Here is a 27478-nt window from a genome sequence, read left to right as displayed (position 1 = left end):
TATGTTGTTTTCGTTCACCCTTTTTAAAATTCACGTCATTGTATCTTTATTTTTTATTTTTTTCACTCATTTTGTTTCCTGATATTTCCTAAAACATTTTTCATTTTTGGAGAAAGATTATTATGTCACAACTTATTTGTGACACAACTTATTTTTAGTGGGGAAACTGAATTGAAACAAGGGTTAATATAGAGAACAGTACAACGAATCGTCTTCTTTCTCTAATAATTTAGCGAACAGGGCAAAGCTGTTAGGGTGCAACTGAATTCAGACGTGGATTAAGAGTAATAATCAAATGAAACGTCAAAGTACACGATACGACTAATCGTCTTCTTTTACTAATAATTTAAAGGTAAAGACCAGTATTGGAAACACCCCAATTTCAAAAAATGAAATGGAAGTTCTCATTACCAATCATGTGAAAGAATATGTTTTGACTAATACATGATGATAAAAAATTTGCCGGGAAACCGCCTACTAATTCATATATTTAGTAAATTTTTTTCTCTCATGGTCTGTGAGAGATGGGTAGTCCCATATACATCTTTCTGTGTATAGTGCTTGTAACTTTACGAAGAATGGGCCAAATTTCTTATCATTTTGATGATTCCAGAACCTTGCAGATGCTAGATGCTAGATGATCAACCTTTTCTGATCGATTCCACAACGCTTCTTTCACAATGCAATCGCATGACCATAACTGGTCTTTACCTTTAATGAAACGTGAAAGCTTCCGCGCTACGCGCGGAATGGGCGAAAATGAATACAGACAAGGATGAAGAGTAATAATTTATTGAAACATTAAAGCTTCCTTTAGGGTAGGGGGGAAACTGAATTCAAGGACACGAAACAACAAATAGTCTTCTTATATTCGAATAATGTAATAAAATGTGAATTCCGCGCTTCGCGCAGGAATGGGCAAAAATGAATTCAGACAAGGATTTAGAGTCGAGAATGGTACATAGAATCGTCTTCTTTCTTTAATAATCTAAAAAAAAAAGGTCAGAGCTTCCGCGCTACGCGCGGGGGAAGGGGAACTTGATTCAAACAAGGATTAAGAGTCGAGAATGGTACATAGAATCGTACGTCTTCTTTCTTTAATAATCTAATGAAACGTCAGAGCTACCGCGCTACGCGCGGAAGAAGGGGAATTTGATTCAAACAAGGATTAAGAGTCGAGAACGGTCCAACGAATCGTCTTCTTTCTCTAATAATTTAGTGAAACGTAAAAGCTTCCGCGCTTTGCGCGGGGGGGGGGGGGGGGGACTCCCCCTCCCTGCACCCAACCCCCTAGGAAACGCGCTTCGCGTGCTCACTACCGCCCCCCCCCCCTAAAATTAAATCCTGGCTACGCGCTTGGGAGGGGTGCAACTTGCCACACGCTTCTACCACTTTGGTTGCTTTGATCCATTGCCGAAAATATTTTGGCACCTATCATCCCCCCCCCCCCCAACCACGGATACAAATCGACACCCTTGAACCCACCTAACCCCCCCCCCCTTCCCCTCTGTTTTTTTGTTTTTTTTTGTTTTTTTTGTTTTTTTTTGTTTTTTTTCCTACCAAGCCCCCCCCCCCCCCCCCCGCTTATTCAGCGGCTGGCTGAGTCGTTGCGAAATTTCGGCCCGATTTCAAAATGTTAAACCCCTCCCCACCCCCCCCCCCCCCTTGAAAGTATCCTGCGTACGCCACTGAGGGTACCTGTTACTACATACAGCTGCCCCACTTTTAATTGTTTTTTTTTAATAGTTTTTCGGTTTTAAAGCTGAGATATGGCCCTTTAGATGACCACAAAAGAGCTCACCTACGGGACACTTTTCAAAGTAACAAGGGGAACTTATCATCATTGAAAGGGGTCTTTATCTTCAGAAGTGAATAGGGACATTTTTTTAAGGGGAAGGGGCACTTATTATGATGGAAAAGCTAGGATGCATATGTCAAAGTAAAAGGGACACTCATACCTTTAAAAAAAAAGAGATCACATATCAGAGATAAAAAGGGGGCACCTGTGATGTTTCTATATCTTATCAGAAGTGAAAATGGGCATTTATCTGAAAAGGGAATAAGCGGCACTTACTACGCAAGGAAAAGGAGCACGTGTCAGAGTACTAGGACGGCCGGGACTAGCTCATAAAAAGTTTAAATGATGGGTACCTATCAAACTTGAATAGGGCACTTATCAGAGGCGAAAGGGGGCACTTAATTAGTAAGGGGAAGCGGCACTTATTATAAAGCTAAGAAAAGGGGGATGTTATTTGAAGTAAAAAGCGGCACTCTTCCTATAAGTAAAATCTATAGGGGCACTTTGGTGTGCTCCTTATTTAATTCTTCTGCTTCTGTTCATATTTTTTTTATTTTTTTTGTTGAAAAATGTTTCATTTCTACCTGTTCGGCCTATACTAGAAAAATATGAGAGAACAGCATATATATATTTCATTACCGTTATTCTCTTTCCATTTTTATGTTTATACAATGCGGAAGAGAGTCACATCGATGACTATATTACGGTACCCTATATTACAGTGTATTTTCCGAACATACGTCATTTTTAGTACCGTCTAGCTTGATCAAAATGTACACCTTTTCTGTGCGCAAACAAATTGTAGTGTGGTTTCCAGACCCCATTTAACTAGCCAACTAGTTTAGCAAGACTGATCAAGTTGCTGATCATTATTTATACACAAATTACTAAATGAGATGAAAAATTAATAATTAATTTAAAATGAAATAACCATCCTGAGACTATATTACTCGCCTCTGCACTGATGCATGCTTCATAATTGCATGATACACGCCTACAAACTTTTAAAAACAACTACAAGATGGTTTCTTTAGTAGTCAGCTAGGCGGTATGTACTGTACTGTGTATACTGCTCTGCGCCGCGCCGCCATACATCCGTATACCATTTATACAGTACATACACTACAAGCTACTGATGTGAGCTGAGCCGAAGAAGATCCTATCCAAGTTACTGACTTAACGTTGCTTGTACAGACAGTGTTTGATATCATTTCCTCTTGTAACGACATCTCAAACAATCAGGATGTCTGGTGGGACGCCTGCGATGACGGTAAGTACCATTTTAAATTTTCAATCTGTTTTGACTTTTGTTTCATAATTTGCATGGGGTGAAACAAAACCGGCCGGGATGCTGCAGATCCCGATCATTGATGATTCATTCCGTCACATGCAAGTTATGTGTAAAGTCCATTATCCATGATGGAGTGCAAGTGGGAATGCAATGAGGAGAGTTAGAGGAGAGCATAACATAAGGTCTTGTCTTATATGGTGATAATTAGCCTTAAAGGCATTATCGTAATATAAACCATTCGCTCCGCACATTAGGGCATCATGCATTGTGGCATAGTCTATAATATAGGTCTATACATTGGTTTCCTTCTTCCCACCCCATACAGTAATATGATGAATAGGGTGTCTGATAGGGCACCCTATGTTGTGTGCTAAAATCCTGGTGCTAGTTAACTCCGGGAAGCTCCAACACCGGCGCCGCAGGCGTCGGAGCTTTGGTAAAACTGTCGTGGGGGCTTCTAAAACAGCCGATGGGGTAACATTATTGTTAAATCTGCAAAGGTAGTACTTACAATTTTTACATCATAGGGTGCACGAATCCTCAGGGCATAACAATGATCACTTGAATTCATAATTTGAAGAAGTCTTCGATGGGAAAAAAAGGGTTATTCAGAGCCCTATACAAACGATTCTTCCATGTCGCAGCGTCGATTCAAAATGGCGAAGAGACAGTACGCATGCGCGGCAGAGCCGCAGAAAGTATGAATATTCATGCTATCGAGCGCCGATCGCTCGAAATTGCTGAATATGCACGACTCGAACAAACAGAGCCCTTCTCAACCTCATGCACATTCAGCGATTTCGAGCGATCGGCGCTCGATAACATGAATATTGATACTTTCTGCGGCTCTGCCGCGCATGCGTACTGTCTCTACGCCATTTTGAATCGACGCTGCGACATGGAAGAATCGTTTGTGTAGGGCTCTGAATAACCCTTTTTTTCCCATCGAAGACTTCTTCAAATTATGAATTCAAGTGATCATTGTTATGCCCTGAGGATTCGTGCACCCTATGACGTAAAAATTGTAAGTACTACCTTTGCAGATTTAACAATAATGTTACCCCATCGGCTGTTTTAGAAGCCCCCACGACAGTTTTACCGAAGCTCCGACGCCTGCGGCGCCGGTGTTGGAGCTTCCCGGAGTTAGGTGCTAGTGTACTTTCGTATCCATTTTTGACCCGTAGATCCGGCGTAAAAACATACCAAAAATCATCTTAATCTTCATAAATTGTTCAAATAATGATCATGATATTCAGATATAAAGTTGTTGTATAATTGTATTTCTGACCCCTTTTGTGTCAATTTTCTTATTTTTTTGCAGTATTTTTCCTAAAAAAGAAGACATTATAATAATCACTTTCTCACAGGTTTCATGTAGTGCTGTAACATCACGGATATCTCCAATTCCGTTTAACCGCCTGTCAAAACCGGACGGTTTTCGGTTAAACGATTTGTTTGTTTTTTTTAATTTAAAAATTTTTTTTAAAAAAATTTAAAAAAAATTAAAAATCTTTTTTTTTTTTTTTTTTTTTTTTGGCCGTGTGAAAAAGCAGGAAGGTGATTTAACTGAAGGCGCCGATTTGTGCTTGTGAACTTGTCACAAATAATAGTAACAATGTCGTTTTAGAATAATGTGTAAGATCATTAAAGTAAATTAAAAACAGTAGAGGACCTAGGATAGAACCTTGTGGTACACCATGTGTTAAACTGGGATGAATATATATTGAGATCTATTACAAAGATTACTTTCAAACCAAGATGACAGACAAATTGGAGTGTTGTTCTAGTTTCCAAGTGGTAAGTCATCACACCAATTACTGAGCTGGGAGACATTGCCGGGCATAGTGCCAGGTGGAGGGGCATAAATCGAAACTTAAAAAAAAAAAAAAAAAAAAAAACGGGAAAACGAAACCGTCCAATTGAAAACGGAATCCGCCATGGGCGGTCGGATACCGGACGGTTAAACGTTTGACTACAGCACTAGTTTCATGCAAACCGGGCGCGAGCATGCGTGAAGTTATCGACTGTAATCTGTATTAATCGACTTCACGCACGTTCGCCACCCTGGTCCTTCGCCGGTACGGTACAGTATGCAATTGTGAGATATGAAATGTGACATTTTGCTACTGGAGTGATATCGATTTGCTTACCTTCCACGTCTTCCTGATGATAATTAGTAAAGGTGCGATTTACATTAAAAAACACTGACCTATTACGAGAGTTTGCGATGTTAATTCCAGCTGAAATGCAAAGACATGCGGTATACACATGCAAAAAAAAAATTGTGTTGCCAATTTGATACTTAACAATAATAGCAATTAGTATAGAGTATACAATGGGCGTATGCACAGAGGTAAACTGGTTGCATGTCTATCAAGACCCATTTTAAGTGCTCAAAACACCAGAACTTGGATATCAAAAAAAAAAAATTTTCTCCAAGAAATTATATTTGCTAGTACCGGTATGTCGAAATCTGGTAATTTCGATATATTCATGACATCAGACATTAACTTTAATACGCACTAGGTACAGATTTGCCAGAAGATTTTAAGTAGAGTTTGGTCTAATGTCACGTGAGTCATAGCAGAGAGGGCTTTAATTGGTTGAGACCCACATAGGTTTTTGCTCCCAGCTTGTGAAATTCTACATGTAGCCCTATAGAGTAACATAGTGTTTAAAATTATGTTGACTCGTTGTCCAGGTTACTGGTTCTAAACAGAGTCTATGCATGAGGTTCAAAGTTATCTAATAATTGTTTTTCTTTTTACTACCCATATTGAAATGAGACTAACTTTTTTTTATTTCCAATGCTGTATAAATCTACTTCCTGTAGGACATTTGGGTACTGTGTGTTGTTTCTTAATTGATTTGTTTGACTCTGTTGTTTTGTCTCATTGCAGAAAGCCATCGATCTTGTGACTAAAGCAACAGATGAAGACAAAAAGGGGGAGTATGCTGAAGCACAGAAGCTCTATGAGCATGGAGTCCAGTACTTTCTCCACTCTCTCAAATGTAAGGGCTGTCTAGCATTCTCATACCTAGTCCCATGAGCGTCCCTGGACAGTGTGTTCGCTCTATGGGTAGTATTCTCGAAAGTGGACTTACTTTAGTACATGGTTTAATCCACCGACTAAGTATGGAATGCCAAGTGTCCATATGAATATGTTTTTGAATAATTTAATCTGTCACTAAATTAAAATAAAATGTGATAACAAAATTAATAAACAACAATATACATGTAACTATGATACAATCATGTTATCATGGTAATTTAGGAGCTTATCAAATTATTCGAAAATATATTCATATGGACACTTGGCATTCCATACTTAGTCGGTGGATTAAAGCATGGACTAAAGTTAGTCCGCTTTCGAGAATACCACCCATTAAGTTTATTATTATTATTTATATTATTGGTAGAGATCTTACGATATGAAATGACTTGAAATAATCTTGTGAAAAGAACAAATAATAAAATATTGAATCAATACTGAAAAGAGATTGGGATTAATAAAGAACTCCAACCCAATGCCCCTACACCCTGCAACCCATACCATGCCATTTAGATCCCCCTCCCCCTCCTATACTGAATATCTTATAGCTAAAATACATCACCATGGCACATGGCATTGGCTCAGATTCAGTCCCCCCCCCCCCCACCCCCACCTCCTCAACTCCAAAATCCAGATACACCACTGATGTCATTCTGAATTTTCAAATTGTAGAGCAATTTTGAAGTGTTGGAAATCTACTGTGGATGTATAAACTCTTTCCAAAGTGTTACTTGAAGCCTCTTTTTTTGTATATCCCTCAGATGAAGCGAATGGAGAGAGAGCTAAAGAGAGCATCAGAGTTAAATGTACAACCTATTTAGAGAGAGCGGAACAATTGAAGGAGTACCTCCTCAAGAAAGATAAGAAGAAGGTCAAAGAAGGCCCATCAGGAGGACCCAAAGGGTAAGCATAGTCCCATTCACACATCAAATAACTTATCAGCATGTTGAATACACTAAAATTAATTTCCATGTGTGTTAATGTTGAATAAGTACATGTTTAAGGACTTTACAAGGAAGAAGACGGAAGGAAATACAATTACAAGAGCACTAAACATCAATTATGTTGTTACATGAAGCAAGTGTCTATTATTGATCATTATAATATTGTTGTTATTGCTGAACTGTAATCCACACATTTGTGTACAATTCAGAAATGAGCTGATAATTAGTTTGACCAATGGTAATTTATTAATTGATTTACTTATATCATTTATGTATTTATGATTTTATACATTCTCATTTATTTATTGGTTTATTTATTTCAAATTTCTTCAATCACTTATTTATTGATTAATTTATTTATTTAATCACTCATTCATCCACATTTTCATCATTAATTTAATTTAATGTCATCATGTATATCAGTCCTATTACTGATTCATGTATGTGTTAGATGTATCTAGTTACGTATCTATTCATCCATTTATCTAATTTATTCAAAATTATACATGTATACGTACAGGGTAGCATTGTCAGTTATGAAGCCAATTATCACAAAGCCTTTAAGTGGCTTAGGCCTACATGTACTTATGCTATTGAATGAATACAAGACTGAAAATACAAGTTTATAAGCAGTCCACTAACATTTATGACAACGTAGAATAAAAACACAGTTTTAGTAAATATCTTCAAAATATCGTTCTCTTGGGCTTGTTAGTTGTTACAATCATTAAATCATTGTGACTTGGTCTTGGGAAACATTTCACACATTTGCATGAATCATTTCCCCTCTTCTTGACAATGTGCTTTCATTATACTGCATAGATTCGTTATATACAAGCATGATTTATTTCATAACAGGATTTAGAAATCAGGAAAACTGTTACTTTACATTGTTTATGTTGACATGTATTGTCTGGATAAAATAGACACAGTTCCACTGGGCTATTCAAATTTTGTCCTTTCTTTTTTAAAGGGTTAACCCTACGTTAACTGGGGGGGGGGGGGTCAATTTGACCCCCCCCCCTGTAGAAATTTCGCGACTACTCCGAAACCGCGGCAGATATAAAATTTTCCTCTCATGACTTTTTACTTTCGAGTCTTACGCATCTTTTAAAACAATTTTTTTGAAAATCGGACCTACGGTTACAAGGTCGCGTGACCTTTTGTCTTTGCACGTCAGCCCGAAAATCGCTCATTTTCGTGATTTGTGTACAAAACATATGTAAAAGTCATTTTTCCTAAAAATAGATAAAACAATGGTTATTCAGTCTTGTTTAAAGTTTAGATGTTTGTTTTGGGGTCAAAATAGTTGAATTGTAGTTATAAATGAAATAAAACAACAAAAACAATAAAATACATAAGTTAAAAAACAATGAAATACATAAGAAATTATAAAAACAAGAGATAAAATAAGGAATAACCTGGCTCTTCCAATTTTTTGTGTTGTATTATTATTCCAAATGGTCTAATAAATATATGTAGTGAAAAAGAATACTTAAATATGAATAATATATGATTAATGGGCTGAAATGTGAATTTTATGACCTTATTTGCATAAATTACCATAAATATGCAAATTAGTGAATTTTTTCAAAAATTTGAAATTACCATAGTATTCTATACACTTCACTTGACATGCATGCAAATTTTCGCGGCGATCGGCGGTGAAACGGCCGAGATCTTGGGGGGGGGGTCAAATTGACCCCCCCCCCCCCCAGTAAAAACCTGGTCTGAAATAGCCCAGTTAAAATAGGGTTAAATAGTAAAGGCTATACATTTACAAATAGATGACTTAGATTACATGCACAAAACCTTGTCAGTCACTGTGCATAACAGTGTCTGCACTATGAGACTAGGTCACTAGGCTGACAGCATACTGCATAAGCTTTGTACTTTAGCCTATCTGAGACAGCCAGAGACTGACAGAACGAGGCTCTGCATGCTCAACCCTTAAAGAATTATGATAAAGTGTCAAATTAGAGTCTGTGCCTGCAGACTAACAATGACCTGTTGTTCTATAGAACTTAAGGCGCAGTTTTGAAAAGATATCCTGAAGATGTACATCAGTCTGTTGACTATGACGAGAAGCCAGATGTCAGCACTATATGCGTTTGTGTGTGTGTGTGGGGGGGGGGGGATCATTTGTGATATGTAAACAAAATAAATGGGGTTCTAGGTCTACAAACTCTTGGTTAACATTTTAATTTTTTTAATATTAATTTTGAATTGTCATATTCCTTGTGACTCCTGTTAATGATTGTTCTACACCTGTTTATCTATCAGCATCTGGTATTGAGAACATCATTCCATGTTTTTAGTGCATATTTTATAATTTATATTTCATCCTTAGGAAAAGCAGCAATGGCAAAGAGAGTGATAGTGAAGAGGAGGGTGAGAATGCAGAACTCAAAAAGATGGAAAAGCAGCTGGAAGGTATGTCGTATATTTGTTTTTGCCCATACATGTCCCTCCCCACCCAGGTGTAGTGGTAATGCTTGGGTAATAGCAATAGTGGGGCCTCAGAAAGAGCAGTATGACTACTGATGAGGCTGCCAGCCGCTGCCCTTATTGGTTAGACCATGTAATTGTACTACTTGTACATTAGTTATAATGATAGCTACGTCTACAATGCTCATATCAGCAGTGAGGCTCGTTGCGCTTACGTATTATTACCCTGGTTATAGCGGAGCCACCAAATTACCTACCGCTCATGCATTATCGGGTCCCCATTTGCACCTGGGTGGAGAGTGGCAAATGTAGATTAATGTCTTGCCAAAGGACATTCTAAGTACAAGGCTTGGATTTGAACCCTATACCTTGTGATATACAGTCCAGTAAATTATCCACTAGACTGCAACACCTGTGTTATTACTTTGATTTCCATTTATTTCCGCTGTTAGCATTAGCAGTAATAGTCAGATGTATTTACTTCTAAAAAGTACTTGTACAAACTGAAATGGAGATAATTTTAATTGAATAAAATGTTTTTTAAAAAGCATAAAATATTTGTTATACATTTGTTCACTATCCTCATATATATATATATATATATATATATATATATATATATATATATATATATATATATATATATATATATATATACAGTAAAAATGCAATAAAGTTTTGTTTTTGTGTGTGTATATCAGGTGCCATAGTGGAGAATCCTAATGTGAAATGGTCTGATGTAGCTGGTCTGGAAGTAGCCAAGGAAGCGCTTAAAGAAGCCGTCATCTTGCCTATCAAGTTTCCTCATCTCTTCACCGGCAATCGTACACCTTGGAGAGGAATCCTGCTATTTGGGGTAGGATTGTCATCAAAAACTTGCTGTATAAGCGGTTATTTTCACGAAGGATTTATTTTCGCTAATTTCACGAAGCACTCATTGATTGCAATTTTAACCTCGCTCAAAAATATGTTCATTTATTTCTCTCGAAATAATTTTTATATTATGATGATTGTGATACTCTCTTATGATTTCATAATCCATGGAAACAGAATTTATTAATTATTGAAAAGTATACAATGGGTAGTGGTTGTGGCTTTACACAAATTTAAAAACTCACAAATTTGTTCTTGAAAGCTTTATTTCGAAAATATCTTTATGCGGAAGTATTAGCATAAACAGTAAAATTCTATCATATAATTGCATCTCTCTCACTATTAATATTACATTCTCTCTTTCTCTCTCTCTCTCTAGCCCCCTGGTACAGGCAAGTCTTTCCTCGCTAAAGCAGTGGCTACGGAAGCCAAATCCACCTTCTTGTCCGTCTCTTCCTCAGATCTCATGTCAAAATGGCTCGGTGAGAGTGAAAAGTAAGTCATTGTGCCACTCTGCTATAATCCAACAACAAGCACTGCGCATAGTGGGGTATTTCAGTTTAACAACTTGTATACATTAAAGCATTGCTTTAATAGAGCTACCTGCCTTTTTACATTCCACTCTTTTACAATCTGTGTTGGAATTCAATTTACAATGATTTCTCTGCCATGTTGTTTGTTTTTGGGGTAAGCTGATTGTTTGTTTAATGGATCATGTCATTTGCTCACTGTCTTTGAAGTTCTAAAATATGCCTATTGTTTTTCAATATTTTGTTATGATTTAGATCATTTGAATCAAGTGACACATTGCTCCCCAGGTAGTGGAGAATGTGCACATATTGTTAGCTAGCAAGCATGTGTGTCTGATGACACTGTCATGGGTAAAAAAACATCTTTTAGAATCATTCTGTATAATATATTGTCATCTTTCAATTTCTCTTTTAATTTTATTTAATCTTCTAACAACATATAATTTGTTCTCAAATGAAACTAAAATCAATTTTAACTTGCATTAACACATAAGTCTGATGTAAATACTCTGTCCCCTGCCAGAATGGTCAAGTCATTGTTTGCTGTAGCTCGGGGGAATAAACCAGCCATCATATTCATTGATGAAGTAGACTCCCTCTGTGGTTCAAGAAGTGACAATGAAAGCGAGTCCGCTAGGCGAGTCAAGACAGAGTTCCTAGTACAGATGCAAGGTAAGACCTTTTTCCACTGAATCGGATGGAATATACATCTATATGTATTGTCAAGGTTGCTTCCATGGAAGAAATGTTATGCCCAGTCTAGCAATGAAACCAGTTACATGTAATTTAAATCAGTAGTTTTTACTCTTATTAGAATATTAATCTTGATAATTGCTTTTGAAATGTTAATGGCATAGGTCTATAAGGTATTGAGAGGGCTATTCAGATCTGCCAACCATTCTGTTTTTCCCGGAATTATTCAGTTTTTTCATCCAAATTACGTAGTTGTTTTTTTCTCACAAAATACTTTTTTTTTTTTACTGCTCTCTTTCTTCACCATATGTTTCCATGAAATATTCAGTCTTCCCTTCCCTCTTATGCCATCCACTTCCAGATCCCACCCTCATTTCACAGGTTCATCATCTTCCCTTCTCAACACATGACCCATCCATCTCAATCCACTTCTCTTTACCACTTCCACCACAGTTTCTTCCAGATCCAACCTTTTCATGAGCTCCCTCGTGTTCTTTTAAATCATTTATTTTTATGTTTATGTTTATTTATATATTTCTTTGTTTGTTGATTTGCTTGTTTTTGTTGACAGGCGTTGGAGTAGACAATTCTCAGGTCCTGGTTTTAGGAGCTACCAATATCCCTTGGCAACTAGATGCTGCTATCAGGAGAAGGTGTGTATGCATGCAATCCTGCTACAGTCTGTCAAACCTGCTTTAGTGACCACCTGTCTACTTTTTTGTTTCCCTTGAAAACGGTTTCTCATTGAAAAATGCACTAAAGGAACCTTTCTACAAAGACCAAAGACCACTTTTTGTGTTTCCGTTGAAAATGGTTTGTCATTGAAAAATGTACTGAAGGAACCTGTCTACAAAGACCACTTTTTGTATTTCCTTTGGGAGGTCGCTATAGACAGGTTTGACTGTATTTACTTATTATTTAGTCCCATATGCACATATATATGTTTGTTTTTGACAGTGCCATGAAATGCTGAGTGAAAAATTTCAGTTTCATTTGAATCCTGGGGTTCAACCAACCCAGGATAGTTTAGGATTGACTATGATCATTAATTCAAATATATAAGACACCTAAATAAGAACGTATTACAAATATTCAACATAAGTTTTAAGGGATTGAGGAAATATAGGCTCAAACAATGTATGAAAGAAGGTAAGTCTTGGAGACTGAAGAGTGCCATGTATAGTTTCATCATCAACATAAAGCAATATATAACGGAATCCTGGTAGGCTATATAACCACTTAATATTACTTATTTATCCTTCCACTACAAAACTAAGAAATTGTAAATCTGAAACTTGTTATTTTTTGAAGCCCTTTCGGAATTGTGACAGGCAAAGAACCAGTTTGTGGCGGTCCATTTTTATTACATATAAATAATATTTAATCATGACTGCTCTTATCTTCCCTTTTTTTTTAAATGCATGTATGAAATAACTTTCCATTTAAAACAATGAAGTTGGATTGGATAAAACTGCCTCAAAGAAAGCTGATGTGTATCTTTCTATTCCTGTTGGAATACATGTAGCTCTTCATTTTTACTCTAGATATTTATTTATTTATTTATTTATTTCTGATATTTATACAGGGTGGCACATATCACCAATTTGGTGGTCTTCCATGAGGCCCTGTTTGGTAATAATACAAACAAATAACAGCATCAAAAACAAAATAGATAAATACACAAGCATATAAAAAGGTAAAATACAAATTAATTGGTATCCCCTTGAAATAACTGATCATTCAAGAATCATCCTTGATCATTTACAAGAAATAGGTGAATGGAATTTTCAAATTAAATACAATTTTTAAAAACATTCATTTAATAATCTGATAAAGCTTAACGCACGGGATACCAAAATTGTTATATGCATATTTACATTCAATTGCTCTTTAAAGATACTATGTCCCTTTTGCAGCCAACATCAAATTCTGTAGAACTTTGCAGGAATTATGAATATGTCATGTATGTTCTATCTGTGAAATGAAAACGTTAGTAGTGTACTAATATTCAAATTATGCAAGGAAACCTGTTTACTTGCTAGACTTCACTGTCAGACATTATTGAGTGACTTACTGGCTTTTTTCTTCTTTGGTAATAACATACATAAAATGAGCTGTAAAGGGTTCATGAGCATTTGTCTACATCAATAACCCACTTCTTGTAATGGACAAAAATAAACAGATTTAATCTTTGCGCAGCATAAAACGTACGACCATTCGGTACAATGGTCTGAAAATCAGACTATTACTTACTGGCTCTATAGCTCTCAAGTCGATTCAACAACTAATAGTAGTTATTTTCCCACTTAAAGACTTTTTCAAGCCCCCTTTTTTAGGGAAGTTCTAAATTAGTATTATCTTTCAAATGCCGTTGGAATTTAACCTTTTCATTTTTTGGGCCTGCAAATGGGACATAGTTCCTTTAAGGTTTGTTCAGACATGCCACGGTTGACTGCCACAAAAACCTACCCTGGTTTTATGTGTAAATGATTGACAAGTTCTTACAACAAAGGACTTGCGCGTATTCACTGAGTTCCATGTTATAAAATACAGGAATGTGAAACATATTACACTTTACATCTTCATTTTGAGAAAAAACATCCAGGTCTGCCGCGTCATATCAGAACAAGCTTTAAGTAATCTTGAACAAATATCTTTTTATTCTTTTTTAATATAATAGTGGGCCCTTGTGTACCGCTCATGTGTGGCACATTTGACACTCTTGGTGCTCCATTGTTATTACTCTGGCTTTAGTACAGCTGCTATTACAGTGCTCAAGTATTTCAAGGAATTACTTGCTACCACGTACCCTCACCTGGGTTGAGAGTGTCTCACTAAAGTGGTGTGGCAATGATTTGAACCCCATACCTTGTGATCCATAGTCCAGTGGCTTATCCACTAGACCACAGCATCTCTCTATATGTGTGCATCATATTGTTACCATGTGGTGTGGCAATGATTTGAACCCCATACCTTGTGATCCATAGTCCAGTGGCTTATCCACTAGACCACAGCACCTCTATATGTGTGCATCATATTATAACCATGATTATTCTGTGATGTTATGTTTTTAGGTTTGAAAAGAGGATATACATATCCCTACCAGAAGCCCAAGCTAGAACCACGATGTTCAAGCTTCACATCGGCAAGACCAAGACAACCGTTACAGATCATGAATACAGAGACCTTGGTGAGAGGGCGAAGGGTTACTCAGGAGCAGATATCAGCATCGTTGTACGAGATGCTCTCATGATGCCAGTTAGGAAAGTCCAGAGTGCCACACATTTCAGAACGGTTAGTTTATAGCTGGTAACAAGCTTTCACATAATCCCTTGTTCTTCTCACCAGGATCCCTCTCCAAATTAAATATCAGCGTCTGGTTTTGTTTATTGATTTTAGTTTTTTTTTAAAGATATAAATTAGCCTCCACTGATAACAAATATAAACGTACATGAGTTAAAGGAAACAAGATTCTATGGTGGTAGTCATTTTCTTCATTCTTTATAGGACTCTACACATGAAAAAATACCCCTCTCTCCTAATGTTCTCTACTTCTTTCTTCATACTCTTTAACTGTTTACCTATAGAATGCCAGGTTAAAGGTGTTTTGAGGTTTATGTTATACATTCTAGCTATATACAAATAATTTTTTATTAGGTATCGGGTCCTTCTCCTGAAGATCCTACTGTGGTACACTTTAACCTTGAAGGATGATTTGTGTTTGTTCCTAGGTATCTTTTCCTTCTCCTGAAGACCCTACTGTGGTACACTTTAACTTTGAAGGATGATTTGTGTTTGATCCTAGGTATCTGGTCCTTCTCCTGAAAACCCTACTGTGGTACACTTTAACCTTGAAGGATGATTTGTGTTTGTTCCTAGGTATCTGGTCCTTCTCCTGAGGACCCTACTGTGGTACACTTTAACCTTGAAGGATGATTTGTGTTTGTTCCTAGGTATCTGGTCCTTCTCCTGAAGACCCTACTGTGGTACACTTTAACCTTGAAGGATGATTTGTGTTTGCTCCTAGGTATCTGGTCCTTCTCCTGAAGACCCTACTGTGACTGTACATGATCTTCTGGAGCCTTGTTCTCCTGGATCCCCAGGAGCTAAGGAAACTACATGGATGGAAATTGATGGAAAGAAACTCTTAGAACCACCCATCACATATGTGAGTCAAACAATTTGTTGATTTTTCCCATTTATTAAGCCCTCCCTCTTCTCCCCAGGAAGAAAGCTCTTGCTAATTAATCAAACTCAAGTCAATTTGAAATGGCATATTTTTAATAAGATTGTGAAGAGTTTCATCAGGATGATTGTAATAATGATTTGAAAGTTCTTGTAATGGAAAATTGGCGGCTCACTTCAGTCTGCCAATTGGCGTTTGAGGAAGACGTCTGAACTCTAGACAGCAAAACTGTTACAGGTAAATTTGTTTCCTTTTGGATGTGGTACAAGAACTTTCAAACCATATTTTTAATAGATTTCAAGAGGACCAATACCCCCTTAAACTGTGTTGTACTACTACAACTTAAAATTGATTCAAACACTCCCCCCCCCCCTACCTTGCCTTTCAATTGTTTAACAATAAAAAGAGTATAATGTAATATTGATTTATATGGCCATCATAGAAATTAACTCAGAGTTAACTTCTTTCACCCTGCTCCTCTCCAGTTTAGGGGCAATCCATCTTGTAATTTGTATGAAAGCAGAAAAATAAGAGAAACAGAATGGTGAAAGCTTGAAATAAATCTGACCAATAGCAAGAAAGTTATAAGTCTATGCGAATCTCAAATTGGCAGTTTGGTCCGTGGATTGTGACGTAGTCATGGATAACTCGTCTCATGTGTACAAAAGTATAATTAATTTCTATTTTTCTCCTAAGTGCCTTCTCCCATGGGGCACTACTCAAAGTATGTTATGGGTAGCAGATTATTATAAGAGCTCCCTGAGTCATACATTTTTTTAAATTGAAATTGTAGTCATTTGGTGTATCGGAACAAATTGGAAAGTAGTCCACCACTATATCGCAGGGACGTTACCAATTCAGCCAATTCAAAGAACCCACACCTATAGTGATTTTCAACTTCCAAAAATTTAGAAATTTCTCAATTTTTGTCTGATTTCATTCAAACTTTCACCAGGCTGCTTTTCTCATTTTTCTCCTTTTTTCTAGCGTACTTTGCTATCAAGGTTGGATTTCCCTTGAAACGATCACATCTTTGTCAACCAATACAGGGCTTAAATTAATCCAAGGCCATGGCCGTGGATGCCCCTTTGATTGGTCTCAATGCCCCTCTCATTGGCCTCAGAGATTTTTTGTGCCCTTTCCAATTCTTCCTATTTGTGCTGTAATATAGGAATGTGCCCTACAGAAAAGTGGCCTTGCCCTAAAAATATTGAAATTTAAGGCCCGCAATATGTTATGTATATTATTCCTCTCTTGACCCCTTTCATCCATTGCTCCTTGTTTTGTTTCTAATTACAGAAAGACCTAATCAAAGCTATTGAGAACACCAAGCCATCTGTCAATGACGCAGACTTGTTAAAACAGGTCAAATTCACTGAAGACTTTGGCCAGGAGGGCTAGAGCCTGGTTCTGGATGAATCATTGGATTCTTTCTTTAGTGAATCCAAGTGGATGGTGATGGACTGTATCAACAAAGTTGGACTATATTCCTTGAATCTCTCATGGTGACAAATTTTTTGAATCAGTAGTCACAAGGCATAGGAATTGCATATATACCTATATATTAAAGGTCGTGTACAGTTTTGGTATAAAGCCCTCTAAAAAAAATTCCCCCCTCTTTTTTTTATTTTACATGATATGTTGGAGGATACTAGCAATACTAAGCTGCTGAGAGTTTGTTTTGTCCTCAAGTGATATATTAAACAAATGAGAAGTAAAAAATAATTCAGATTCCATCCTGGGGTGTGAATTATAACAATAGTATCCTGCACTACACATGTAAAACCTATGAAGGCTGTGTGAATACACAGTCTCTATGTGCGTGCTGTCTCTAAGTGAAAGAGCCATCTGGGTGGAAGGGTCCTGGTACAGGGTAAGTGTATAGCCATTATCTAGCCTTCCTAGCAGATATTTACACTACTTTTCACTAGATATCATGGATTGAATACCAAATGATCTCCTACATGTATGTTTTGATACAAGGAAAACAATTTGAGATTATATCTAATATGATTCTTTCCAATTTCCTTTATGCTACCAAAGCTGTACATGAGCTTAAAATGATATCAATAAATGGAAAATGTGAGTTACACGTTGTACTCATACTCGCCATTATAGATCTCTCCAAAATGAAAACTGTTATCATTATCTGTATGGGTCATGGTAAGTCGCTGTTTACTCCACGCCAAATACTTAATACATGTACTAATACTTTTATCATTGTTCAACGCATGATATCCACCTCCCACTTGACCAAGCGGCATTGATATCACTATGAGTATGATATCATTCTTAAAACCTGAAGATTCCTAAGGTCCCCCATGTCAGTTAAACCTCAAGAAAGTAGCCAGAAAGGAGCCACCTGTAACTAAAGGTATGCTTACACACAAGTTTGCATACCAAACATTTTGAAAAATTGTATTTTATTGTATCTGAACAACCCTTTAATATTAAGCCCTGGCCCGCTGAGAGCCTTTTTTTTTTAGGGAGGGATCTTGGTGAGAAATTTATACTTAATTATGTTTCCTAAGATTTGTCAAAAATCATTTTGATTATGAAAGAAGTAAACCTTGGGATGTTTACTGATGATTCAATCGGATATACAAAAAAAAATAAAAAATTGTATGATATTAAATGAAATTGTATATCCCTACATCTTTGTATATGTAAATAATATATAATATTGTAGATAGCCATTTACGTGTCTAAGAAGAAATATGTTTGTCTTATATTGTTATTACAGACTGTGTAGATATATATGTTATGTTATAGTGTATGCCTTTTGTAGGTCCGATGCTCTTTGTACTTCAATGAATTTATGCATTTATTCTTGATGCTGTGCTGTTCATACCCTTACCGGCCACAGTTATGCAATGAATGTTACAATACGAATTGTATCTCATCATTACATGTAGATTTGGTAATGAGTTTAATATTGGGTATGTATCATGGTTATACATCCTTGTAACATGAATACCAAGTGATTTGAAAACTCGACAAAATGGTATCTTGGTGTACTCATCAACAGATGATGTTCAATTTTTTTTAATTCCTTGTACCTGGTTTAACGTCTTCATTAAGAAGCCTTCATGAGACAAATGCAGATAAAACATATTATGTACCGGTAGATGTTAGGGGTATATTGAATAGTGCGGATAATAGTGGTGTGACTCGTTAAGTACAAGCTCTCAAAGACAGATTTGAAAGCTAAATATGGTTACAAATTTCAGAAAATGTTAAAAGTAAACAATAATCATTTCAGATCCTGCAATAATCAGTCTTTATTTTGAACAAGACTTGGATAAATGTAAGCAGCCAGTGTTTTTTCCTTCTTTTTGTGTTAACTTGCTGTCTTCTTCATGAGTCATTAATATTTTTGTATAAGTGCATTATTTATGTGAAAAAAAATCTTGCTCTAGATGAATAAACACATGGGGTAAAAAATATGAATTTTTGAAACTGTGAAGAAGTGTTCATATAATGATGAATTATTTGGAGAGCAGATACATGTAGTATAAAAAAAAAACTAGCTATTTACATTTGTGTGGACTGCGAATTCTATGCTACATTACATCTGTATGTTACTATTAACAGGATAACATTCACAGTAATTTAGGTTGTTAAGCCTGAAGATAGTTTCTTTGAAAGAATATTTACCGTAAAATTCAAATGACTATCAATTATCATAGTTTCTCTACATTTTTTCTATGCTTGGTTAAAGAGAGCATTAATTTTGTATCTGTTATTCACGAGGATTCTGAAAACAAACTCACTTCAAGATTTGAATGAATTATTTTATTTCATTTCTGAATCTTAAAGGTGAAGAAAAGTAATTATAAAGAATCAGATTTAGAGCTTTCATGTCTTATTTAGTACTGTTTGAAACATTTTTGTGAATTTACATTCATGAAAATTGGCATGACAAGAAAACTTTTTTATTTCCTATATTGTTGTTAATGTTTATGTACAAAATTGTCTTTTACTCAATAATGATGCATAATAAATGAGACTAATTATCATTACTGTACTTCCGTCATTGATAATTGCTTTTTTTTATCGGTCATGTAAAGATGATCAAATCTCAATATTGCTCTGAAGTATGCCCACGAGGTAAAGTATGACGGCTTCCTTCTAACCACTGCCGCAGCTCTTACATATATGAAATGGGGTACATTTTATTTACGATGTGTAAGTGAATTGCAACTGTACACAACAAAGAGCAGACATACTAGCTCATTATTATAAAGAAAAAACTCACTCTAGCTAAATGGTTGTATCTTCATAAAACTTACCATAAATCTCTGTGTATAAGATGCACCTGTGTATAAGGCGCACCTCTATTTTGGGGGCAAAAAAAAAATTGTTCCTGTGTATAAGACGCACCCCCGACTTTCAATTTTTTTCAGCGTCAAAAAAGTGCGTCTTATACACAGAGATTTACGGTAAAGGGAAATCCATCCTTAATAGCAAACTGTGCTAGGAGAAAGAAAAAAAAAAACTTTCCCCATCTTTATATATTTTTCTAATTTCACACAAAATGAACTTATTATAAGAGTTTGATTGCAATTTAAAGATACAAGACATTCAGTGGAGAAGGGCTGTATACATAATAAGAAGTATAACTTATTATTATAATATGGAGGCACACTTGAAACAATTTAGTACATCTATTGATCAGAATGCACCTTTTTAATAAGAATTGGGCAGGACATGTGTATAATGTTAACTATGTATGTATGTATGCTTTGACCTAACTTTAATGGCTTTCATCCACTCCAGTGTATTTTTGTCAAGTCAAATTAATTCTTCACAAAGTGAATCGCTATCTAGAGAGATCAATGTAGTAAAATCAGGAGGCAATCTATTTTCAATGAGCAATTAATATAAAATTCAAACTAATCCTTTTTGGTCAAAATATATTTTAATTTTTAAACTCGTTAACATAGACATCATCCCATCCAATGTTACGTTTATGCCCCTATTGTGCCCCTTTTCCTTCTCTTAAGTGCCCCTATTAAAATCTGATAGGTGCCCCTTTCCCATTCTCGGATAAGTGCCCCTTTTCATCTCTGGCGAGTTCCTCTTTTTAGGAGCAGGAAATATTCTGATAATTGCCCCTATTAAAATCTAACAAGTGTCCTTTTTCCTTTCTGGTAAGTATCCCTTTTCATTTATCTATAACATGCTACCACATAGAGTGACTTTAAGCAACTTTGTTCATTAATTTCCCCCAAAGATTTCAAATTTCTTGGGGTCCAAACTTAGATTTTTGGTGCCCATATGTCTCGGGCGCCTGTTAGTGTCAAGCCGTGGCTTACCCCATACACACCCCCCCCCCCCCCCTCCCTACCCCCTGGTAATACTTGCATACAACAAAACATAACGATATACAAGAATTATCTGTACATGGAATGGCTTTTATTACATAAATACAGGTACATTTACAAAACATGGCATTTTCATCCAAATATCACTTGGTTGGAAACATCCTCCACACAGGATACCATGCTCAATAATTTAATTAAATGATTGTAGGCCTACACTATCAACAATAATCTAAGGTTTGGACAAGCAAAGTCATCAGTAAGGCAAGCTGTTTATACAAAAAAATGATGAATAAAACATAAAGAATACACAAAATTTAGTTGCCAGTGCATGGCAATGAGTTAATGAGGACATTGATATGTACATGGCTGACTTCTGGGCTTCGATCGTTGCATGCAAACATTGTTTAATTATGGTTTAATAATAATAACAACAATAATAATAACAGTGGGTTCTTGTATTGCGCTCATGTCTGTCAGATTTGACACTCCTGGCACTCAACAATTCGTCCCTATTTTCACGAAGTGACGGTAGTGAATGAAAATCGCATACGATTTGTGTGCGGATTTTCCTCATTACCGTCACTTCGTGAAAAATGGGAACAAATTATCAAACCCGGCACTATAGCATTTCAAGGAATTCCTACCAGGTACCCATTTACCTAACCTGAGCTGATTGTGGTAAATGTAGATTAATGTCTTGTCAAAGGCAAAAGTGCCACGGCAGGACTTGACCTGTGAACCATGTGATCCACAGTCAGGTGACGTTTCCACTAGACCAGGACACCTCCACTACACTAGCCTAAATCCAAACTTATACAAAAGTGACAGATTCCAGATCTTGGCCATTTGAGGTAATAACATGGTTAGCTCAGGATATGCAGCAGCTTGAGTAAAGCACAGTATTGAGTCATCAGGATTCTGCATCTCTGTGAGACTGTCGCACCGTCCAAGGTCACCCCACACACTTGACAGTGCCTTTGAGCCTCACAGAGACGTAGAAGCATGATCACTTAATACTGTGCTTTAATCAAGCTGGTATGTTGCGGCCTGTCTAACTAGCGTCAGTCTCATAGGTGTTACTAAGGTATTACATAAATGAATGAATGCTATGTATAAAAGACTACATCACATTTTGCATTTGCCTTTTACATGTAAGTTGGCATGAAAAAACAAGATATATAGAACAAAACAAAAAAACAGAGAAGAATGTCATCTATGTGGCAATAGGGCCTTCAAGAAAAGGTCAGGTATTGTTTTCTACGATCCCTCATCTTTGTCCCGCAACAGCTCCAAGAGTTCATCTCCAACCTCAGCATCAACATCGTCATCATCTCCCTTTCCTTCCTCATCCCCGGTGGTACCGGTATCATCCGCCTCAAGCTCCTTAGCGATGTCATCCGGCAGGGCATTGTCGTCAGGTAGACCTGCACTGCCCTCTGTAGTTTCGCTGGGAGCAGTCTGTGAGGTAGCTATAGAGGGCGGTGGTGAATCTAACAGTGGCTCCATAGTGATACCCATAGCTTTACGAACAGACTCAGTAGGAACCAGGTGACCTGGTAATGTCTGTGTACAATGGAGGAAAAGGTGAAAGTATTAAGTACGGTGCAAATACTAATAATGATAATAATGATGATAATATTGGATATCTGTATAGTACACATATCCACCATGCAAGGTCCTCAAGGAACTCAAATATTACCCCGGCTCTGCTAGGATACAGAGTTTGGTGCTCACAGCATTCAAGGAATTCCTTCCATACCCTTACCCATTTTAACACCTGGGTGGAGAGTGGCAAATACAGATTAGTGTCCTGCCACAAGTAATTGTGGTGCTGTTGTCCTAGCTCTCTATTGGGTAGCAGTGCTATGCTTTACCTAATGGCTGCTAGGACAACAGCACCATGGTGCCTAGAAACATAATATCAGGGGAGTGTTTTACAAAGACTAAGATCAACTTTAAGTTGGACTCAACTATGGCAGGCCATTCATGCCATTAGTTCCTCTAACCATTCATGGCATTGGTTTCTTGAGGGAATTACAAATCATGGTCACGAATCTACAGAATTTACATTTTGTTATGTTTCATTATTGAAGGAAAAAATATCATCTAAAGATCATAATTGAGAGACCAATGGTGAGAGCAACCAGTGTCATAAATGGCCTGACATAGTTAAGTCCAACTTAAAGTCGATCTTAGTCTTTGTGCAATATTCCCCAGGCATGATAAAAATGTGCCATATTAATAGTATTGTTGTTGTTGTTTTATCATGATTATTATTACTATTACTTTTATTATAAGCTTCTATGTTAGCCTTACCTTGGCAGTGAGTTCCTTGAGTTGTTGAGTAAGTTTTTCAGCTATGGCATGCTCTTGATCCGATGGACCTTGGATATACTGAAGATGAGGAGGAGGTTTGCGATTGAGACGCTCATTCTGACTTCGTTCTAGATCCCTGATGAGCTGTGCAGTCTTACCAAGCTTCTGATCAACCTCTTTCTCTGTCTCACTCTGTATCTTGTCCATCATGGCCATCTCTTTCTCTGATAGACAAACACAAACAAGAGAGGAAATCTTCAAACTTAACAATCATATTTAACAAGCCAAGGGATCTACCTTCATTGGAAGCACGGCTTCACGCTAACAGACAAAAAAAGAAACATTTAGAGTGAAAATGATATTCATCAACACATGCCATGTTCTTTAAAAATCATATACCGTAAAGTTGTTGTAAGCTAGGCTCAATACTTTGCTGCGAAAACTGGAAGCATCCTTTATAAAAACTGACCTTAGCCCAAAGATCCCAGCAGAATTTGAGCTCTGCTATTAGTGCCATCCTCAACTATTTGAGATATTCAGGGTTATTCTATGTTCTGAGAAATCTCTTTTGACATATTTGATATTCATGTACTATCTACGAACTATACAGTCTACAATGTTAAATTGAATTATACCCCTTATTTCCTTTAAAACAAATCAGAGGTGTGATCAAAAATGAATTAGGCTGTACAATAAATGTACGGGTCAACAGTAATTTCCTCTTAACACAGAGACACACACAGAGTGAGAGAGATTATGTGAGAAACACAGACAGAGAGAGTGTGTGTGTGTGAGAGAGAGAGAGAGAGAGAGAAAGAGAGAGTGTGTGTTTGTGTTTGTGTCTGAGAGGGAGAGACAGAGACAGATGGGGAGAGGGAAGAAAAAGCTCATGTTTGTTACCTAAACCTGGCAGGAATGACATGTCAATCCCTTCATCAGCCAGAGATTTAAGACCTTCAAAGTCAATCTTGTCATCTTGATTTGAAGTTTTTCCTCCTGCACTGTCTGTTGTCTGGATATATAAACAGAAATTGTAGTGTCTTCATATGATACAGGTAGTGGTTAAATATATCAAGTCATCAATGGATATACAAATACAAAAGAAAGTTAAGGTTTTAGATAAAGATTTTTAGATAAAAGATTTAACAATAAACAATATTTTAATTGATTCAATGTTACATTCCAACTCATTTATTTCCTTGTATGTATGTTGTACATTGTCAACCATTACTTTTAAACATCTACGGCAACCCTTTTTATCACTTCTTTTTATCAAATTCTATGCCTGAAATACAGTTCTAAACATATTTATCTCTGTTTCATTTCTTATGCTCAACTGTTTGAGTGGAAATGAGCTTTGAATTGAATTAAATTGAATATTGAACCCATTCAAAGATAAAATATCTCCAATCACTTTGCTTTTAAGTACAGCTTAAAAATTCCAATGCAATTATTACAGGATGCAAGACATTTCTTTACAGTTCTTAATACAAACATTTGTGTCAAATTATCAAATCCCTCTACTTCATTTTACTTCATGTTCTGAACTGTTTCATACTTTGAACAAACATTGTTTCTGTCAATCAAGACTCAATTCCAAACCATTATTCCTACAACATACAGAATTGTCATTACTTTCATTTATTCATTACAAAATTCAGGTTTTCTGCATAAAACAGGGAACCCAAATATGGCATTCTGTCACCAATGTTCGTCTTCAAAAACATTTGTTATGAAACTCCTTGCAAATGTGCGTTTTAAAAGACATACCCTTTCACATCATTGTACAATTTAAGTTAGTTTTTGTCAACAAATTTTGGGCAAATTTTGGACTCCCAACACTTTAGAGGGGCTTTAAGCATTCTTACCTTGCTTCCTGCATCTCCTAGCCCAGCTTGGAAGTCTTTCAATTCATGATTCTGGAGCGGAGACAAAGATACCCAAGATTGGCATTACAAACTCTCTACAATGGCTGTAATGTGCACAGCTTACCGGTAATAATTATGACATAGCTTTACAGAATCAAGTATTGGTAAGTTACACACAGTAGGCGATCTGGTAGGAATCCTGTAGACTTCTTTGTCCGTCCTCACAGATACATGTATGTACATGTCAAAAGAATGAAGTAATTTGGACATTTCTTTATGTCTAAAACTGAAGTCAACACATCATATAAAAAAATGTCCAAATGATTTCCTTTCATTCAATATATCCAAGCTAAACCTTGATGAATCTCTAAGTAAATCAAAGTAAATCTTGCTCCCGGCCTTTTTTCCTACCGATCTGCTAGCATTTAACTTCTCCAAACCTTTTTCTGTGCTACAATCATGTATAAATAATAATAATAGCTAGTTCTTTTCAGGACCGAAGGCCCTCTCAAAACGCTTTACAGATATATATATATATATATATATATATATTAAGTATATTATTAAGTATGAATAGATTGATAAGAACAACAACAAATGGTGTAAATGCTCAAGCAGGTTCTTCTCACTATTCGTAAAACTTCTGGACTACACCTCATGAACTATCATCCTTTAATATCTTCAAACTACAAGCAAAGAATTTCCTCTCTTCACAAGGATGTCATTAAACTCACCTGTTTGATGTGTTCTTTTGTCTTGCTATGCTCTCCATCGGTAAGCGAGTCTAGGAGACTGTCAACCATTTTGTTCACATGATCACCGCTATCCTTTACATACTCCTGGATACTAATAAAACAGAATGATATAACACCTGTAGCTCATCTTCATCTACACTATCCTTTACGTACTCCTGGATACTAATAAAACAGAATGATATAACACCTGTAGCTCATCTTCATCTACACTATCCTTTACATACTCCTGGATACTAATAAAACAGATAGAGATAGTTTTGTGAAATGATACCCTGATGAAATAAACATGAATCACTCAATCAACAATACATTAATCAATGAATAAAGATATCTTGCAAATTACCTTTTTGCATATTTGACTGCGTCCTCATCTCCATAGGTGCTGTAGATAAGATCCGATTCTTCTTTACTCAGGTTAGCAAAGGTTGAATCATAGCCAGGAGCAAAGGAACTGAACGGTCCATACATCAGATAGCTCACTATACCATAAGACACAATATAAGAACCATTGCACATTTGTCGTCTTGAATTGACTATTACAATTTTCAACATTCATACCTGTTTTGGTCTAAACTTTAAAAATGTTTTGTAGATTTTTACGACGACTTGAAGAGTAGTCTTTAAATAAAGTAAACATTTTACAAGGCAATTGGAAAAATTAGAATTTACTCAAAATGCCTCAACATGGAAGTATGATATGCTGTCATAATTGACACCTGAGTTCATTAATCAAAGACCTAGAATAACACCTCAGACTAACTTCCTTTGTTAAACCTGATGTTCACATCACCTTAGGCCAAGGTTATGTACAAATACTGGGAGAATATGGACCTATGAGCAGATAATCATGCAGTGTATGTTTCAAAATCCACAAATAAGTCTACATGAAGATCACTGCAAGAACCAATTGTTCAAACCAAATGATTATAAAAAATAATAATATCGGGTTCTTGAATAGTGTTCATATCTATCAGACTTGACACTCCTGGTGCTCCAGAATATTACCCTGGCTTTACGGCGATCTAGCATTCCAAGAAATTAATTCCTGCTAGGTACTCATTTACATCACCTGGGTTGAGTGTGACAAATGTAGATCAATGTCTTGCCAAAGGACATTAGTGCCAAGCAGGCGCGTACGCAGGATTTTTTCAAGGGGGGGGGGGGGTTTTAACATTTATAAATCGGGCCGAAAATTTCGCAACGACTCAGCCAGCCGCTGAATAATGGGGGGGGGGGGGTAAGAGGTCACTTTTTTTTCTTTTTTTTGTCCCAAAAAAAATCGCAACGACTCAGCCGACCGCTGAATAAGGGGGGGGGGGGTAAGAGGATACATTTTTTTTTTTTTTTTGGTCCCCAAAAAAATTGCAACGACTTAGCCGACCGCTGAATAAGCAAT

At 36.5% G+C, this 27478-nt stretch overlaps 2 protein-coding genes across 4 annotated transcripts; one reads left to right on the top strand and one right to left on the bottom strand.

The window, feature by feature from the left end:
* The first annotated feature begins 2927 nt into the window (after positions 1–2927).
* Positions 2928–19843, top strand: LOC115920163 (vacuolar protein sorting-associated protein 4B-like). 3 transcript variants are annotated; one of them, XM_030975164.1, is made up of 11 exons: positions 2928–3068; positions 5990–6101; positions 6904–7045; positions 9437–9519; positions 10236–10390; positions 10787–10902; positions 11461–11609; positions 12202–12283; positions 14705–14924; positions 15658–15798; positions 17116–19843. In XM_030975164.1, exons 1-11 carry the CDS (start codon positions 3042–3044, stop codon positions 17215–17217), a joined length of 1329 nt encoding a protein of 442 aa, XP_030831024.1. In that variant the 5' UTR covers positions 2928–3041; the 3' UTR covers positions 17218–19843. The 3 variants fall into 3 exon arrangements, with proteins under 3 accessions (XP_030831024.1, XP_030831025.1, XP_030831026.1); XM_030975165.1 differs by lacking the exons at positions 15658–15798; positions 17116–19843 and adding an exon at positions 15436–15545; XM_030975166.1 differs by lacking the exons at positions 15658–15798; positions 17116–19843 and adding an exon at positions 15288–15359.
* A 1369-nt stretch (positions 19844–21212) lies between these two features.
* LOC105446826 (bromodomain-containing protein 7-like) lies at positions 21213–26561 on the bottom strand. The gene is made up of 6 exons (XM_030975167.1): positions 26426–26561; positions 26062–26173; positions 25328–25378; positions 24360–24471; positions 23460–23683; positions 21213–22706 (listed from the first exon to the last, which is right to left on the bottom strand). Exons 1-6 carry the CDS (start codon positions 26548–26550, stop codon positions 22401–22403), a joined length of 930 nt encoding a protein of 309 aa, XP_030831027.1. The 5' UTR covers positions 26551–26561; the 3' UTR covers positions 21213–22400.
* Positions 26562–27478: the final 917 nt, after the last annotated feature.

This window comes from Strongylocentrotus purpuratus, unplaced genomic scaffold (assembly GCF_000002235.5).
Source record: "Strongylocentrotus purpuratus isolate Spur 01 unplaced genomic scaffold, Spur_5.0 spur5_scaffold_8, whole genome shotgun sequence".
In the NCBI taxonomy this organism is placed as follows: domain Eukaryota; kingdom Metazoa; phylum Echinodermata; class Echinoidea; order Camarodonta; family Strongylocentrotidae; genus Strongylocentrotus; species Strongylocentrotus purpuratus.
Note: the sequence above shows the minus strand (reverse complement) of the source record. Positions and strands in the feature narration are given on the sequence as shown.